Here is a 19,622-nt window from a genome sequence, read left to right as displayed (position 1 = left end):
CGGCACTTTCTCGTACTGTTGCCTCACTTTGCCGGTGCTTCCTCGTACTGTTGCCTCAGCCTCACTTCATCGCAGCTCGCCATGTTAAAGTGTGGATTTATGATCAAGCACCCCCTAACTTTAGAGCAAAGTGATTGGATATTTACCAGCGGGGAGGAGTTTCCTCATCTCAGCTCATAGATTTAGAGGGACACAGTTAATTCAAGGAGATATAAAACGCACATAAATTATTTAAACGCAAAACCGAGAAAACCGCAATTCACAAAAGCGCGTATTGAACCATGGAGGTCGTACCGAACGGTTCAATATTATATTGAGAACCGTGGCATCCCTAGTAAGTACATATTAGGTAAGGCCACTTAATATAAAGTGGGACATACATTTTTGACAAAAACATAGCTCTTAATGACAATAATTTAGTTTCAAATTGGAAAAAACTGAACTCTATAGAATAAAAACAAACAAAACCAAATTACTCAAAGCCATAACAAATAAATCCAATGAATCCTGGTAACTAAAGAGTGGTCTCCTAATTTTCTGTGTGTTCTGTCTGAAACATTATGTATTTATTTATTTTCAAAAATACATTTTAGTAATGTTGTACATTTTAGTAATACAGTGTGTACAGCAAGTTAAACCTAATTTCTGTTGCGTTTTCTTTACTTTTCTAACAACATCTATGATTTATCCCACAGCTGATAACAGACCAAGTGGAAAAACCGTAGGAACAGTGCAAGAGCCACCCAACACAAAGCAACCGGGTATGTTTCATCATAAAGTAGAACCATCTTTCAATTAAAGTCAAGTTCATTAAAACCGAAATGTATAACTCTTGTCTTACTTTAGTTCTTTTCTTTTATTTCTGTATCTCCATCTCAGTGCCAAGTGGGGTTTTTGCGAAGAACTCTCTCTGGAGGGGTTCATACGAATATCTAGGGAAGAAGCAGCCAGCAATGCTTAGCATAACTGCGTTTGAAGCGTTCAGCAATCGGGTCAATGGCACTCTCATGGACCACAGCGGAGTTCAGCTCAATCTGGCTGGTGAGTGTTTTTATTTTAACCTCACAACATATTTTACCAACCACTCATTTGTGATGCTTCAGCAGCGGGGTAATTCAATTTTTCGGGCTTGTACTGCCCAAAGCACTGTGCCTGTGTGTGTGTGTATGTGTGTGTGTTCTCTTAAAGAAAATGTTGAGCCAGAAATGAAAGTTCTGTTTTTAGTTACTCATTTCAAACTATGCTTTTCTTCCATGGAACATAAAAAACATATTTTTGCTGAATGTTGCTCTCGCTCAACAAAAATAGGCCATAATGGGTCAAGCAATAGGTGAAGAAAACAATGATATGAGGAAATAATATCATAGATACTACCAATGTAGACCCTTAGTACTATGTGTTCAAAAGTATCTTTAATTGAATCACTTCTCAAAACCATATTCGACCAGTAGATTCATAATTTCATTCATATTTATGCTAATTTAAACTATTTAGATTGTTAAATAACATAAGCCATAACACGTCATATACCTAGTTAAACTCATTCATTCTTTTTCTTTTGGCTTAGTCTCTATTTTAGAGGTCTCCACAGTGGAATAAAGTCCCAACCCTTCCAGCATATTTGAACTGAATCAAGACAACTGAACTAATAATGCAAAGTTACTTTTTAGTTGATGATTGCAGAAGTAAAACACTTTGTTAAAGTTTATTTGGTGTGCTTGTCGACACAACATAAAACCAACACAAAACCTTCTCAATTACTTTTAAACTCATTTTTGAGCACTTTCTCTATTCCTTCAGGTATCTTTAAGAAAGAAGAAGCCCAGTTGCTGCTGCAGGTGTATCAGATTCGTGGCCCTGTGGAGATCTTCGTTAACAAGTTCAAAATTGACAACTGGGCACTTGATGGACATGTACGTATATATTCCTCTTTCTGTTTCCTCTGATCTCCTTCACAGTTGTCATGGGAAGCCCAAGTACGCAACGCATCCGTACAATCATTATCCTGACGGGCTGAAGCGGCGAGACTCCCCGCAGAGCCAAACGTGGGCATAATAATCATTGTGATGTTCCTACAGATTTTTCACGTTGTAATGGATTAGATTCAAATAGATTGTTTGCTTTGAAGCTATTAGATCAAATATTAGCCGCAATTTAACTTGACCTAGCTAACCGAGGACTGGCTGTTGAGGGAAAAGGAAGCTTCTTACAGTTGATTTCAACAGCCTTGCTTTTATGTTGACGCAAGTCCTTTTTGCTCTCCATGTAGACGTATGTTGGGTCCCATTTAAAATGCCCTAGAGGTATGTACTGTTTTGTGGAGGAAAAGTTCACCCTTTTGAGCGTGCAACAAAAAAATTAAGGGCATCTTTGGGTCAAACTTCTTGTTAATGTCAATATTGTACTGTTAATTAGTTAGATGCCCAGTGAGTTTAAATTTATTTAAAGGCATAGTGTCACGATTGGTGGTGGGGAAAAGGAGTGTAGGAACAAGAGCGCAATACCCAGTTCAACCACTGTGTGTCAAACTTACATAATGGAAACCTGTAACCATTGACTTCCATAGATTTTTCTTTTCTATATGGAGGTTAATGGTTAGCTTTCCAGGTTTCTTCTAAATATCTTCTTTAGTGTTCTACCGAATTAAGAAACTCATAAAAGTTTAGAACCACTTGAGGCCGAGTGAATAATACGTCTTCATATTTGGGTGAACTTTGCCTTTAATTTTCTAGCATAAAGTAATGTGTTATGTGTCATCCCCAAGTCTTTCAGGTAAAAAATATCTACTCATGTTTTCACAGAACTGTTCATTAAAAGTTCATAACCAAACACAGAAGATCAGAATGTTGTTGCAGATGAAATAAGTGAACACAAATCATTTTAAGCAAGCTGCATATTAATGATTAATCATTCAAAGCCTTTTATCTTATCCTTTCCACTTTTTCTCCACTGTTAAAAACATTTTTTTTTATATTTAAATCAAATTAACCTTATGCGTTATTTTAATTTAAATTACATTAAACAGACTTAAAACATCATTTATAATTTAGAGAATTAAGTTAAAGGGTGATTAACTTTATTGACTAATAGTTAACAAAATTATTTGTCAAGACTTATTGATCATAATTCTATTAGATCATTAAATTTAAAAATGCATATGTCGTGTGCAATTTTGCGAACAGTCAAACCCATGTTTGAATTTCAGTTGAATTTATGTCAAACCTACAATGTTTAAAGATCTGAACATTGAAGTTCTACCACAAATATTAGACCTTTTTTTTTTGTGGAATACTCATTTAAACAGACTACAATGGGTTTTTGACTACAATTTTTGGAAGCACTCATTCCTTTTTCAAGTACTACTGTATGTAGGACAGAGATTTGTGAATTGGGACGCAGCAGTGGTCATCAGAAAGCCATAACCTCACTTTGAAAGGTGCGTGTTTCTGTAGCTTTACTTCAGTCTGAGTGTGCTTAAAGTGTGCTACGAGTGTGCTTCAGCACTGCTGTAAGGGCTCTTGTCTGGGGCCAGACCTTGGACTGCTTTGTAACTACCAAAATCCTCAACCACACGCACACATACACACACATGCCCTGTCACTCCTGGGAATTGGAGAGCACCGACAAAGTTTTTCTTTTAATTAAAACGTCAGTTAAATCATTGCTGGGTAATCAGGGCCAGACGTCTCTACCCCCCTCCAATGCACTCGGGACAAGCACCTGGGAGAGTGTAATTAAAAGTGTGGGCCATGAGTGTGTGGATATTACGTGTGTGTGTGTGTGTGTGTGTGTGCGTGTGTGCGTGTGTGTGTGTGTGTGTGTGTGTGTGTGTGTGTGTGTGTCTGTGTGTGTGTGTGTGTGTGTGTGTGTGTGTGTGTGTGTGTGTGTGTGTGTGTGTGTGTGTGTGTGTGTGTGTGTGTGTGTGTGTGTGTGTGTTTTCATGTAAGAAAGAAAAGACTGAGAGTGCAAGATTTCGTTTTATGTGGCTGTGTGAACTTCTAGTGTAATGGACTGATTTTAAATTATGTATAATCAGTTTATTTTTACAAGGTGGACATTTAGGTCATACAATAAATACGCGTGGAATTTTACATCCTGATCTTACGAGGAAACGTAACTTATTTACGTTTTATTTTTAGTTTAGTGGCTAATTCAGTTTTTCGAAACTGTACGATTTTAAAAAGGAGGCATGGCAAACAACGCTACCCTTAAGCCCAACCGTCATTGGGGAATGAGCAAATTGTACTAAATTGTATGAATGCGATAGAACAAATTAGCCTCTAAATCAAAAACTTACAAGTTGCGGATTTTATCTACCATCATAAACAATAAATATCACCTTCCAAAGCACAACAAAAACAAAAACAATAGAATCTATTATAGGGTTTGTGAAAGCTTTTAAAATTATAATAAAAATTTTATTGGTTTTAATTTTTAAAAAAAAGTTTTAAAAATGAATAGATTTTAATTGATAGATGTAAATGATTGGAAACAAGCTAAATGATCTCCCAAAGATGTAGGCAAAATTATATAAATTCAAACATAAAACAAGGTAAACAGCAAAAGTTCGCCGAAGGCACTTGATACATATACATACATATACTCACATATACACATATATGATATGAATGACTTATATGATTATATAAATGCATAAATATATACATACACACAGTCAGATCCATAAATATTGGGACATCGACACAATTCTTAGGGATAATGATAATAATTAGTATAATGAGGAAATAACACACACCTAGCCGTGGAACAGCTGACAAGCCAATTGTCCCATTACTTTTGGGCCCTTAACAAGTGGGAGGCACATTTGCAGACTGTTGTAATCCTTATACCATTCACCTGATTTGGATGTAAATTCCCTCAAATTAAAGCTGACAGTCTGCAGTTAAAGCACATATTGAATTGTGTCGATGTCCCAATATTTATAGACCTGACTGTATGTATGTATATGTACGTGTATGCTTATGTGCATTCATTTGTACACTATACTAGTTTAACTGTTTATATATACATATTTTTTGTGGTTTTATTCTATATACATTCACATTGTATTATTTGAGAAATATGTTGTTTAACACTCATCATCTTTTTATTTCATATTCGTTATCCTTTTTTTCCTCTCTCTCAATGATGAATTAATAATGATTGTTGAGTTGACCTTGTGTTCAATATATTATTTTAGTATTGTTGACATGAACACCATAGTGTTCAAAATGACACTCCAGACGTATCTGATCTCTGTTACCCCGATGAAGGCACGGGTTTGCCAAAATGCATAGGCACAGTTTTAAGTAATAACCATGTCAATAAAGGCTTTTCAATATTTTTTTTCCACATTTTTTGAGTGCCTTGGAGCTACTTCTTCTGTTTATTCTGATGAATACCTTACCCAAAGAGCACTGACACATTGATTAAGCTACCCCTGAGCACTTTTTGTTTGGTTTAGAATAAAACAAGGTAATTTTACTTACCCCACTGGCAGGTAATTTAGCCTTTTTAGCTTCTCAATTAAAAACTCAATTAATTTTGACTCATTATTTCTGATAGCAAAATAATATAGATTTTTATATATCTGTATTTTAGACTTTTTATCTATTGTTATTCTTTTATATATATATATATATATATATATATATATATATATATATATATATATATATATATATATATATATATATATATATATATATATATATATATAATTTTGTTAACTGTATAACTATTGTAATATATTTTGAGATCACCCTGAATATAGCGTCAATGCTGGTACGGTGTTAAAAAATAAATAAATGTGTCAGTGAGTGTGTGTGTGTGTTTGTATGTGAATATGTAGACATTTTACGCCTCAGTGAGGAATGATGGGAAAGTAAATGTCAAACATAAGTAGTCTTTCACATGGCTGACACATTTTACCTTTCAGTGGCTCATTTTTGACATTTTGAGAAGTCTTTGCACTTACTGTTTTGCACTTTTCTCCACAGGTGTCATACATGCCTTCATCTGATTCATTCGTATACCAGGGCTTTGTTCGAGGAAAGGGTTTTGGCCAGTTTGGACTTCAGAGGCTGGGTATGTGTGCTTGTTTTGTAGGACTTGTAGGACTTAATTGAAATGTTATTTGGTAAAGGGTTGGTGCAGTCAAAAAATCACTGTTGGTAGTTATGTCATTCAAAACCTGAAACACAAAATTTCACTTTTGAAACAGAAATTTTTCAAAAACAAAAAATAGCTACACATTGATCCATATAGAGGACAAAAATGTCTTTCAAAAACAGGGTGTCTGTGGGGTCTTAAAAAGTATTAAAAGTTGATAAAGCATTTAAGACCCTTAAAAGATATTAAAATGTCTTAATCATGTTTTATGAGGTCTTAAAGTTTGTTTAAGTGTTTGACTCCAAAAAAGCATGAATATATTTATTTTCTTTCTAATATTAACCACGGGGTGTTCGATCCACACAATTGGTTCGGAACGGGGTGCGTCTGGCCAAGCTCCTCTTTCCGGGTGATGTCACGTAATTTGCATAAAATGCGGGAAGGTGATGTGAAGCTCTCCACAAAATAGCAAAACAAAATAGAGCGAAAGATGGCAAAATGGAAAAATTGGTTGGAGAAAGACGAGTTTAAACAGGGGCTGAAGCCTGTCGCCGAAAACAACCACGTAATTTATTCCTTCAAGCTTAGTTTCTCCCAAACTTATCTGAGTTCTGTTGCTTGCTTGTGCTCTATTGATTTATTTAACTACTGTTTATTTCTGTTGTTACTGTTTATTAACAAATGTTTATTAAGTTGATGGTTTGATACTGATTAGAACTTGAAGTGGTGATGAGGTCTTAAAATATTCTGAGAAGGTCTTTAAAAATCCTTTTAAAGGTATTGAAATTACCTTTAGGATCCCTGCATATACCTTGAAAAAGATCATCATAATACTTTTCATATTTTTTGTCAATTTTAACTGACTTTTTTAACTTACCAGCACCAATATAATTATCAATAATGCATTATCACACTAAAATATGATGACAAAACAATAATGAAAAACATCTCCATAAGGATGCACAAGGGTTAGGCTTTTTCTTGCTCTGAAAATAAACAAAAGTGTTAATTATAATCATTAAACAACAATACTGTAATTTTAATTGGTGTAAAATACACTTACCAGGGGCAAAAATACGTAATGAATTTTATTTATTTATTTGTTTGTTTGTTTGTTTATATATTTCTTTACTTAACTAATTATTTATTTATGTATTTTACATCTGAAATCCTAATTTTAGACCTATTAAAATTACAGTATTGTTGTTTAATCAAATTGAAAGAATATATATTAGACTGAAAGTCATTACTGAATCAACAGTGTTAGCAAAAAGAGCAAACAGAGTGCAACAGTTTTTTTTGTTTTTTTTTCAGAAATTAACGCCCAATTTATTTTATCCATCGGGGAATTGATTTTTAACAAAGGATAAACCTGTTGTGAGCTCAGATTGTTAGTAATTGTAAATGCTAAGACTTACTGAAACTAAGCAAGGCTAAGCCTGGTCAGTACCTGGATGAGAGACCACGTGAAAACTGTTTCACTGGTTATGTTAGTGAGACCAGTAGGAAGAGTCTGTGTGATTTCTAATGCCCCAATATAGTGAAGGGGACACTATACTCAGTGAGTGCCATCTTTCGGATAAGACGTTAAAACAAGGTCCTGATTTCTGTGGTCATTAAACATTCCATGGCACTTCTTGTAGAGAGTAGGGGTAAAACCCTGGTGTCTTGGCCAAATTCTCTCCATTAGCCCTTACGCTTCATGGCCTCCCAGTCAACCCCATTCACAGAATTTTCTCTTTGACTATATCTCCATTCCACCTGTAGCTAGTGTGTGGTGAGCGCACTGGCGTCGTTGTCTTGTGACTGCTGTCGCATCATCCAAGTAGATGCTGCACACTGGTGGTGGTGTGGAGAGACCCCCCTCATAATTGTGAAGGCATTGGGTATATGGCTATACACGATAAATGTGCTATGTAAATACACATTACATAACATTAATAATTACATTACACACTAATCAGTGATAGTCCCTAAAGTGATTTTTTTTTATAACTGGTTAATGTATTAGCTTAGCATAGCATTAGCATCGCATGCTAGTTTACTTTATATCCTGTATACAAGTGGCCTAATGTAATCTACATAACATTTGTATCATGTTCTGTACATATAAACACTGCAATGATTTCATATTCATTCATTCATTCATTCATTTTCTTTTCGACTTAGTCCCTTTATTAATCAGGGGTCACCACAGCGGAATGAACCACTACCGAACCCCTTCCAGTTGCAACCCATTACTGGGAAATACTCATACATTCTCAATCACACACATACACTATGGACAATTTAGCTTACACAATTCACCCGTAGGATACCAACGTGAATACGGGGAGAACATGCAAACTCCACACAGAAACGCCAACTGACCCAGCCGGGCTCAAACCTTGCTGTGAGGCAAGAGCACTTTCCACTACGCCACCGTGACACCCCTGATTTTATATGTATACATGTAAATAATTCATTGTATTGCTCTTACGACATACTTATTCTGACATGTAAATATATTTAAAAATAAGCGATCATACTAAATGTAATTATTTTTTACTTTATTAAAGATTTCTTTCTGACAAATGTGGCAACGTATAAAGTTTAAACATTTAAATTAGTTAGTATTTTGGGGTCGCAGTGTGACCCCGTAATGGGCAGTTCACCCAAAGTTCACAAATTAAATCTGTCATTATTTAATCGCACTTCATTTGTTCAAAACCTGTTTGAGTTTCTTTTTTCTGTTGAACACAAATGATGATATTTTGAAGAAAGCTGGTTGATTTTACCCATTTTCTGTCAGTGGGTGCCATCATTCAGCATTCTTCAAAATATCTCATTTTGTGTTCAGCAGATGAAAGATACTCATATATACACTCATGACAGTAAATGTTGAGGGAAGTTTCATTTTTGGGTGAACTATTCCTTTAAATATGTCATCAAATGATTCTTGTTCAAAATAAACAGCATCAGGGGAAGTAAATTATGTAAAAGCTGTGCAACACTTTCAATGTTTTGATTCACAAAAACTCCCATCCATTTGAAAACTGAATTATCAAGTAATAAACCCGTTCAGTGGTCTATCTTTGTCAGGCTGGATTGGATGCTCAAACAAATCATTCAAGGAATTATAATTTGCACAGTTATTTCAGCATTTTAAGCCGGAAAAGTGTTTTAACATTGAATAAAATACACATTTTATTTCTTAAGCTGATAATATCAATTCAAATTGTTACTTTGAATATGTTTATTACCACCCACAATAGCTATCATCCCTTATTATAATACAATTTTGTGCGACAGAAAGCAAAAGGAAGTGTTTGGTGTGCAGCTTGTGAAGGCCAAACCGTGAGCGGTCTGTCAAATCCTGCTGTAATGAAACAGGCGCGCGTTCATCTATAAACGACAGCTGTATAGACTCCTATCCCAACATCGTCAGACAGATTGAGCAAACAGAAGATTTATTAATAAGAGGAGCCGCATGTGCGTGTGTGTGCGCGCACATATTTCATCATTTTCTGTTGGTCTGATGAGCTGGCTGTATTGAGTTAGTTAATTGAATCTCCCACTTGCAGCCTTGATGTTATTGGGAAGCTTTTTTGGCATTGTCTGATGAACAGGTGCACTGACACTCTCTTGTTGTTTAGGAAAACTCGCTGGTCCAAATTGATAAGTGCATCTTAGCAGTGGATTGATATCTGAAAAAAAAAATTGCATTGTCAAGATAATAGGCTTTGACTTATGAAAACAACAATTTATTCATCTGAACAAATTAACATATTTCTTATTTGCTGCATTTGAAATCAGTTTGAACACATTATTTTGTACAAAGCTTTTTAATTGAGGTTTGCTAGTGTACACAATGACTCCCTGTTGAATAAAAAGGATGTTTTGTTATTCTTATTTGAACAGGTAAAAGCAATCATTTGTAAATGTTGTATTTTTTTATGTTTTTATACAGAAGGCCTTGATCCGAATGGGGAGAATCCAGGCTATAACTTTGCCTCCAATAGCAGTTCAGTGGCAGCCGCCATTTTAGTGCCTTTCATTGCCATGATCATAGCAGGCTTTGCTCTCTATCTCTACAAACACAGGTAAAGCAGTTCACAAATCACCTATTGTTTATTGTTAAAAGTACCTGTTAATGGGTATTATGAGGAGTAATGAGGAGTGTGTACAACACCATTTCCTTATCCGCGAAAGAGAGAAAGTGAAAGAGAAAGTAAAGAGGTTGAATGGAGAAGGCTTGTTCTTTATCCTCGCGCTGCAGATGCTCTTTTTAACTGTTTTCTTTCAAGTGAAGCATTCAGTTTTCCCTCTTACAAGGTTTGCCATGTACAATAAATAGCAAATGTGCCATTGCTCGACACAACTGACTGTTAAAGGGAATGTGAGTTGAGACTCTGATTGGTTTAAGCACAATCATGTTTTTACGTCCTTAAAATAACATAAGTGGATTTGGAAAAGCCCTTAATGCTTTTGCACCATGCGCTTTAGACTTTGTGCCTAGATCGTGAAAATAGAGCCCATAGTGTCTCATCGTTATTTAGCATAAAGTATATCTTTTGAAAAAAGTAATGACGATTAGTCATGATTAATTGCATCCAAAATAACCTTATCTGGGACATAATATATGTGTGTGTGGATTATATATATTTATTATGTATAACTCAATTAAATAATTCAGTTCATCTTTATTTCTACTGGGCTTTTACAGTGTATATTGTGTCAAAGCAGCTTTAACTTAGATAACGTACTAAAAATGATATGTGATATGCACATAAATAGAAACAAAACTATACAAAACAAGTTTGTTAGATAGATATTATCATTTATTTATCATTTGTATCACATACATGTACAGTGCTCACCATAATTGAGTACACCCCATTTTGAAAATGAATCAAGTGAATGTTCTTGATGCATTTTTTCAGTGAATATAGAAAATGTATTTTGGTGCATTTAACTAAAACAGATTTATTCAACAGATATATTTATTAAAATAATATTTTAGTCACCAAGCATATTTTGAAAATGAAATAAAACAATAATTCAATTCAAGCTAAATATTGCAAAAAAATATTACAACCTACAAAATTTCAACAATTTTTTTTTACATGTTTTTGATTCACTTGAATTTTTCTCTTTTTATTAAAACTTGTATTTAATATTTTTCTCTAACATATACATTTGGCTGTACTAGTTTTGGACTTTTATCTAAAGTTATTTTGTTAGATTTGGCTTCAGTACTGGCTAATCTAATGTATATGCACAAATATAATATTGTATAGCTTCCTATTAAAAATATTAATTTGAAAGAGGGGTGTACTTGTATATGTTGAGCACTGTATATATTTTACATTTATATAAAGTAAATTTGTTCTCAAATCTATGCATGCATGTATTTAAATAAACATGATAAATATACACAGCACACACATTTCAAGGCCTTATGAAATATTAATTTTTATTCTGTGTTTGAAATAATCTCAAGTGAAACACAAAGAGAGAGTGAGACATAGTGTAGCTCTTGCCTTTTTAAAAAAATAGCCAATAGCGTTTGGTTTTTACCACAGCTATGCCAGTGAGAGTGGACAAGCTCAAGTGCATCAAATGAAATTTAAATAAGAAGCATCTTGAAGGGGGCGGGGCATGTCAGATACCAGAGAGCTTTTGATTGGTTATGATTTGATGAGAAACTGAAGTATTTAGTGACGTGAATAAAACCGTTGATCCATTTAGGTGGAAATGACAAACTGCTTTACATGTTTTATATCAGTTTTATCTTCTAAACACAAAGTTTGTCACTGTTTTGGAGCACACTAGCTAATACATATCTTAAAAAAACAATACTGATACTAACATCTACAAAACTTTATTTTTATTTTATGGGACCTTTTTGGGACTTTTATTTTGGATGTGATTAATCACACTTCATTTTTGTCCAGTTAAAAAAAAAAGGAATTACCATAAATGTATACCTATTCCGACCTGTGCTCATTCAATTTTTTTAAATAAGTGAGTGTACACATTTGGTTATAATTGAAATCATAAACACCTTTGTGGCAGAAAACAAAAAGCTGGTGATTGAAGGATAGTTGTGAAGTACAACTATTTAAAATGACTATAACTTAGAATTTTGTGGCTAGAATTGTTTTATCTTTGACCCTATTATGTCTTGCTCACTTTCAGAAAAAGACCTAAAGTCCCCTTTAATGGTTATGCGGGCCATGAGAACACCAATGGAAGGGCGACTTTCGAGAACCCAATGTATGACCGCAACATCCAGCCCACTGACATCATGGCCAACGAGACAGAGTTCACGGTCAGCACAGTGTGTACTGCAGTATAGCGACCGCTCTAGTCAAAGGTCAGTCTTCCACCACAAAACATCTTTTCTTGCTCAACTGCTCGCATTTGTCCCAGGATAGGGAAAGCGGTGAACACAGACAGCGAAGAAACTAGAGAACAATTTGTAGCCACTAGATTCTTTTTCTTTCAAAATTAGCAGCAATTATATGTATGGCTTTATTTTTTTATATATGCAAACCATATATTGTATATACAAGTTCAGTGTTCTAGAATTGAAGACACAATTGTTAACCCTTGAAATTGCAATTCTACAATTGCTTAATGTTGTTTAATGAAGTGAATGAAACCTTTTTAAACATACTAGTTTAAATAACTAATTTCTGATAGCTAGTTTGTAAACTAGGACAATCTAAAATATAGAAATTATATTCATCTTATAAGTTTTTGAATTTTGTTTTCTTTTTATTCCATACAATCTAAAATAGATTTCTCCAGAAGAAATAGTTTAATAGGAAATACTGTGAAAACTTTCATTGCTCTTTTTAACATTACTTTTTTCATATTTGAAAAATAATGTATACATTTTGTCCAGATGACTCTTATTTGCTGGTCAAGAAAGGAGATTATAAGTAATAAAATAGTAGTGTTAGTGTAGTGTTAGAGGTTTGATAATAGGCTATTAGAATTCTGTTGATTTTAGTACTAAATAAAACCCCTTTTTTGGCCGTTTTTTACTGTAACCTAATTTACAAGAAATCTGAAAATATTAGTAGACATATGTTTATTTTTTGCAGTTATTAAACATCTAAACTTTATGTATAAACAGACTTAATTCAATATATTTCTGCCTGCTTCAGCTAATTTCATAACGTGAGATAGAAAATTCTGAAGGGAAATCTGTATTTTTGCTTTCACATCTTGAATGATAAGATCTGCTGTCTATGTCAATGTCAAAATAGATGCATTTTTGCTAGCTATATGTAATGGAGGCCAGCTAGCGAAGTGCTATGCAGGTGAACCTCACTCCACTGACCTCTAAAGGTGCTCTAGCAATAGACGCGAGAGCCCATAGTCTTTAGCCCCCTTTCATAGAGCAGCTGACTTCAGTGCAAAGACTCGCTGGTTTGATCCCAGCTCAGACCAGATTGGGTGTTATAGGACCGGTGGGTTACACTTGGGGGCTTTTTCAGGATGGGAGTGAGGTTTAGGGGGGTGAGTGTAACGGACGCCAGCTAGCAAAGTGCTATGAAGGTAAACCTCACTCCTCTGACCTCTAAAGGTGACACTAGAGGCCATGGTCTTTAGCTTCTTTGTTAGAGCGACCAACTTCTATACAAGGAATTGCTGGTCCAATCCCAGCTCAGACCAGGTTGGGTGCAATAGGACCAGTGGGTTACATATCTAAAAAATGTTGGAGATTGTAGGTTGTTCTGTAATTTTGATCTCCACTGTACATTACCAGGAATATATGCACTCTGTTTATATCTACTTGTTGTACTGGTTTCTGTTCTGATAAACCAGTTCTGACAGTGTAGTCAAATGTTTTTCCGATTTGCCTCAACTTAAAACAGCATCAAAATTGGCTTCTTTAGGAATTTAGATTATAGTTAATCATTTATAAATTTTGCTCTTATGATGTTGTTTTTTGAATATACATGCTGCTTGATTTCAGTGTAAAAACATGACCTTAGCAATCTGCATCCACACCTAGCATGCTTCATTAAAGTACTGTACAAACTAGCATGACATCAGAGCTGCAAAGGTCATCGGCATACACAAATAAAATCTTTCAGTGTACTAAGCTGAAGGAGAACATAGACCTCAGGGAAAGGACACAAAAAAGAGAAATATATCCTCGCATAGCTGTTTTGGAATGATTTAGTGGCATCATTTACTGTATATCTCTGCTATTATACCTAAACTGCCTTTTCAGCATTTAGTTTGTTTGAATGTTGAGTGGGGAGGAATTAAAGCTGGAGATTTTTTACTTCTGAAACTGACTTTATTGGCCTAGTTTTGCCCTCAGACAAAATGAGAAACAAACTGCTGAGGCAAGGGGATAAGAATAGAGAAGTATTGAATTTTAATTTATTTATCTCAGCTGTTATACCCTTTTCCAAGTTTTTTTTTCTTTAAGCACCTAATCTAAGGAGCAGACTATGCACTTGGGCAGGATTTATAATTGGTTTCCCCCCTGTATCGCATTTATTTAAATCTGTTCTGCTGATTTGAGCCTGGAACAGTTCTTTGTCATATGGCTTTTTTACTATTTGAGGATTCTTTTTATGATTGCTTTTGAAAATTACATAAGAGTTAAATTGTACCTTTGCTATTTCAGTCTGTTGTGATAATTTTAGTCTTATTCTGTTGTTTTGAGCACCTCTATCATTCTGACTCTTGCCTTTTTTTCTACTTTCAATATGTCTATTTGTGTTTTTCTATCTTATCCTTCAGTCTGACATGCAGGTATGGGCAGTAACTAAAAGTAGCACTGCTATTAAATACTTTTTGGTTAACAGTACCTCAGCTGTTTTTAAAATAGATTTTCAGCAATGGGGTTCTTTTTTAGAAGGTAAAAAATGCACATTATCTATTTATTTTGAGCATTAAAGTCAAACAAGCAATCTAATGGACTCTGACCAAAACAAAAAACTGGGAAATATTCATGTAGTTTATAAATCATCAGATTCTGCAACAAAATATATGGTAAAAGTAAAAAAAAAATGTCAAATTAAATTAAATTATTTATTTTGTTTATTTCATTTATTTATTTATTTTTGTTTTGTTTTGTTTTTTACATTGACTTTCTATTCCAGCCCAGATTTGTTAACTGGATTTCAAGAAGTCAGGTAAAGGAGTTTAATGTTCTTGGTTTATTATCTGAATTTCATGTGGCTGAAGTGTTTGTTAGAATTTATACAATTAATTTTAGCATTCACATTATTTTCTTTTCAAAAATCATAACAAATCAAGTTAAGCCCATTGCTTTATTTTGGAATTAAGCCATATAGCAAAATATCAAATCTTTCACCTGACAACTTTATTTACTCCTTTAATTAGATGGCTTAAGCCCAAAGCTTACACTAAATTTATTAAGGGGGCTTTTTATCACAATTTAACATTTAGTATTTTTATATATCCCACTTTTTAACTCAACTCAAATCAACTCGCACTCAACTTTGTGTCGGAAATGTCCTTCTAATGACATAATCTGAAAATATGACAGCACAACATGCCATCTTAACCCTTTAACTTCCACACCAAGAAAAAAAAAATTGGATTGCATTTCTTAATTCCTAATGTCGCTAGTTTTTTTTTTTTTAAACACATCCCATAATTTCTAAAATATCAGTCTCTACCAAATGGTTCAAAAATACCAGAATTAATTACACATGCTATGAAAATCATAAAATATAAAGTGTAAGACCAATTCATTTAAAACCATAATCAAAATAAAACATTGTTTAACACTAAATTATCTTTAATTTCATAGTATGCCATAAAATATTTTAGATTCTTATTTAGCATGTTCCTTGTATTTTTGTTTTTTTACTATTAAATCAAAATCAAGTATAGAAGTGCAACAGGATTGTTTGTTTGATTTTTTATTATTATTATTTTTTGTAAACCAACAATGCTGTGAGTAAACCATTACTGAAAACAGTCATTATTTAAAACAGTCGAAATAGGGTCAACCATTTGCTAGACCAAATAGTTAAAGGATTAAATGAATAGTTCACTCAAAAAGAAAAAAAATACTTATCACCTACTCACCCTAGGGTTGATTCAAACCTAGTTTCTTTCAAAAAAAGATATTTTGGAGAATGCTGGTAACCAAACAGTTAATTAATCACATTGACTTCCATAGTAGGAAAAAAAAAATAGTCAAAAGGGGACTGTCCGCAAACATCACCAACATTCTTTAAAGAGATTTATACAAACTTAAGAAACTCACAACAAGTGAGATAATGATGGCAGAATTGTTCACGTTTGGGTGAACAACGTTTGTGGAAGTCACACTCAAAACATTTTGTGGATCAGCCTTGCAAATCCACCTGACCGGCTTGAACCTGTTAAGAACTTTTTGTTTGGAATCTTTTCGCCAGCACACACATTTCTGTTTACATGGACTGCTATTCAAATGACTGCATTTAGCATGCAAAAACTCAGAGAAGCATGGTAAATTAAATGTTTCACAGCAGATAACTTCAATGTGGTTAGCTTTCTCATTCTGTAACCACTGGTGTACCTACAATAACTTTGAATAACAAGCTGTTTCAAAGTAGCTTTCCCAACACTGCAGACTTTATCTTTTCTATTCTTAATTCCTCCTCTTTTCTCTCTTCTCTTTCCACAGGCTGGATGTAATCTTTCCATCTCCACACAACTGTTCCCATAGTTACAAATGGGTCACTTGGATGGACGAAAGACGAGGAGATATATTTTGATTTGTTTTTCATTTGTAAACCAATTCCAATCGTGACAAACAGTGAAAATCCTTAACAACGATGCTGAAAAAGTGCATCGACAGACACACTGATCAGTGTTTGCTAGCTAAAACTCTGTTTCTACACTCTTCTGCTGTCTCCTCTTTTTTTCCTTCTGAGGAAACGTCCTGTTTGACTGCGGTAAAAGAGACACATGCGAAACTTGCTTGCCAAAAAAAAAAAAAAAAGACAAGACAAGAGAAACATTATCCGGTCAAACTAATTCTGTCCATTCTAAACTCTAGAAGTGGAGGAGTTCTTCACGTGAGCTGGAAGTTAAAGAGAAGCACGTTGCTGGAGAGTCGAAACTTTGTTTTACTTTTATACTTTCAGTTCTTTTCACGGATCCCATTTTGTCTGGTTTTATCTCCTTGAACTGAAATCACATTGCAGACTTCGCTGAGGACACACGTTGGTTCCCTGACGCCACAATTGAAGTGGAATGAGATTCGGAGGCTTATTAGAAGACATGGATTCTAGCTGTAGCACCTCTTTTCTCATTCCAGCCCGAAGGGAACGGTGGTGATTTGCCACCATCTTATCATGATCCCGACTGAGAACGGACAGTCTGACCCTTCGAGAAGCCCAGCGGAAAGAGCATGAAAAGACACGTCGCACGTGTTTTTTGTGCTCTGAGGCTTTATGAAGCTGACTTCATGGCCGTTATTTCCTACCATTGAAGGGTTGGATTTTATCTGAATTTCCCAGGAGGGCCGTCGGAAATTTCTCCATCTCAAAGTTGAGATGTTCTTGATTTGTGGGCTTTGGTATCATGAGGAGGAGCCGCTTGTTAGCATTTACTAATATTCCTGATGTCAGACAGGTTTCAGGTGGGCTTCTGAATGTCACGAATCAACCATGTAGAGATTTCTTTTATATATATATATATATATATATATATATATATATATATATATATATATATATATATATATATATATATATATATATAAAAGCAAAACAGCCCTTAAAGACTTGAAGCAAATAAAACTCTTTCATAGCCAGGGGAGGGTCTGCTTTCGGTCCTCAAGTTCTAAAGTCTAGGATAAGGAGGATGATGCGAGGGTTTTAGTCATAAGGAGCCACCACCAAATGAGCATGAAAATATTTAATCTCTGTAGCTTTGTGTCATAGTCTGTTTCCCAGCATATTCCTCCACGTCATCCATGCCCACGACACACTTACGATAAGCGGAAGGGGCTTAGAAGTCACTCCTTGAAATATTAATCCCAGGCTGGTTGTTTACTTGCATGTATTTGCCCCCAATAACTTGACGGGAAGGTTCAGTTTGGGGAGTTTACAACCTGGATCTGACAGTGAGTCGGATTGCGTACGGCGTAACTTTCATGGCTGTTTATAATTGAGTTATTGAACATTATTGTCATCGCTTGTTTCTGCATTATCGCTTCGATTTTCTTGTTTTACTGCCTCTGTTACCTGACGCCGGGATTGGAATTCCAGTTTATTTGCTGTACTCTTCGGCTTCTCCAATCAATCAGTGATATAATTGCTTTTACAGGTTTATTACTTTTGAAATCGGTAGCCTATCTTGGCTGTGTTAATATGATATTACCCCGAGCTGTTTTCAATTGTATGTTGATCGAAAAAGCAAAGATTGTATTTCCCATGGGGCTTTACGGGCCAGGTTTAGCCGGTGCATTATCTTCAACCTATTGACATTCATTTTGTATTTACTGTCATTCAGGCGTTCTTTTATTACAGATTGCCACATATCAGACATAATTTTGCTGCAGTTTATCTCAGCCTGACTTGGCGTACGGTAGCATTTTTGTCTCAGCAACCCAACAACAACAGCGATGCTGCCAGATTTATTATGCTGACATTAGAAACCGCTCCTTTTAAAATCCTACAAACAATGCACTTTGCTTGTGATAACACACACACACACACACACACACACACACACACACACACAAATAAAGGCACAAGGGCTCCAAAGTCACCTCCTCTACTTTAATTTTTCATTTTTTTCCCAAAATGTTGTTGAAGTGTCCAGGCAGGCTGTGTTTCATGCTGGTCCATCTGTTTCTCGTAACAGTGCCTTGGTAACTCTATATGTGGTGTGTCAAATCTCTTCTTATTGCTCCATTTTTATTATTATTGCACACTGGTCAAGAGCTGCAGGTTGCTAGGGCAGAATTTCAAAGAAGCTGCTTGTCGTTTTGTGTGTCTGGTCGAGAGTTAAGTCTTTGTTATTCTCAGAATCACACTATAAAGACCAGCACCCCCAAATAAACTCCTTTATGTTAAAACCTGCACTTTAATGGAGCACTCTTTTCTCTTCTTTAACCTAGCATGTGTCATTTCAATATTCTTATACCATTAATATCATAGCAAAACCAAAAGCTGAAAGGTGCTGCTTTGCCCAAGTAAAAGGCATCAGCTTATTTTGTGGACATGCATACAGAGAAATTCAACCAAACGGCAAATTAGCTGAACTACCCAACGTATTGTAGTCAGAGTTTCAGCTTGTAACAGTTTCGTCATTTCACTCATCACTAAAACAAACATGTTCCCTTCTCGAAGCTGACATGTTGTCAGTCTCAGGCGCTTTCATCAGCCCAAAACTGGTGCTTACATGTTTATGTGAAACACAACAAACAGCCCCTTGTGTATTTTATTTTACACTACAATGGAGACCAGCATTCTCGTATATTCACATACTTGTGACGAGTGAATGACAGCCCTTTTTTTGTCCATGTG

General features: G+C 34.9%; 1 protein-coding gene across 2 annotated transcripts in view; it reads left to right on the top strand.

Moving 5' to 3' along the window:
* Positions 1 to 17,091, top strand: part of csmd2 (CUB and Sushi multiple domains 2) — a 560,701-nt gene extending 543,610 nt beyond the window's left edge. For both annotated transcript variants that reach the window (XM_688741.11, XM_073931822.1), the window contains exons 65-71: positions 696 to 761; positions 880 to 1,041; positions 1,801 to 1,913; positions 6,000 to 6,087; positions 10,061 to 10,193; positions 12,292 to 12,469; positions 16,769 to 17,091. In XM_688741.11, coding sequence (XP_693833.6) covers positions 696 to 761; positions 880 to 1,041; positions 1,801 to 1,913; positions 6,000 to 6,087; positions 10,061 to 10,193; positions 12,292 to 12,451 — 722 coding nt within the window. In that variant the 3' untranslated portion in view covers positions 12,452 to 12,469; positions 16,769 to 17,091. The remainder of the gene's footprint in view (positions 1 to 695; positions 762 to 879; positions 1,042 to 1,800; positions 1,914 to 5,999; positions 6,088 to 10,060; positions 10,194 to 12,291; positions 12,470 to 16,768) is intronic.
* Positions 17,092 to 19,622: the final 2,531 nt, after the last annotated feature.

The sequence above is a fragment of the Danio rerio genome, chromosome 19 (genome assembly GCF_049306965.1).
Source record: "Danio rerio strain Tuebingen ecotype United States chromosome 19, GRCz12tu, whole genome shotgun sequence".
Taxonomy (NCBI): Eukaryota; Metazoa; Chordata; class Actinopteri; order Cypriniformes; family Danionidae; genus Danio; species Danio rerio.
Note: the sequence above shows the minus strand (reverse complement) of the source record. Positions and strands in the feature narration are given on the sequence as shown.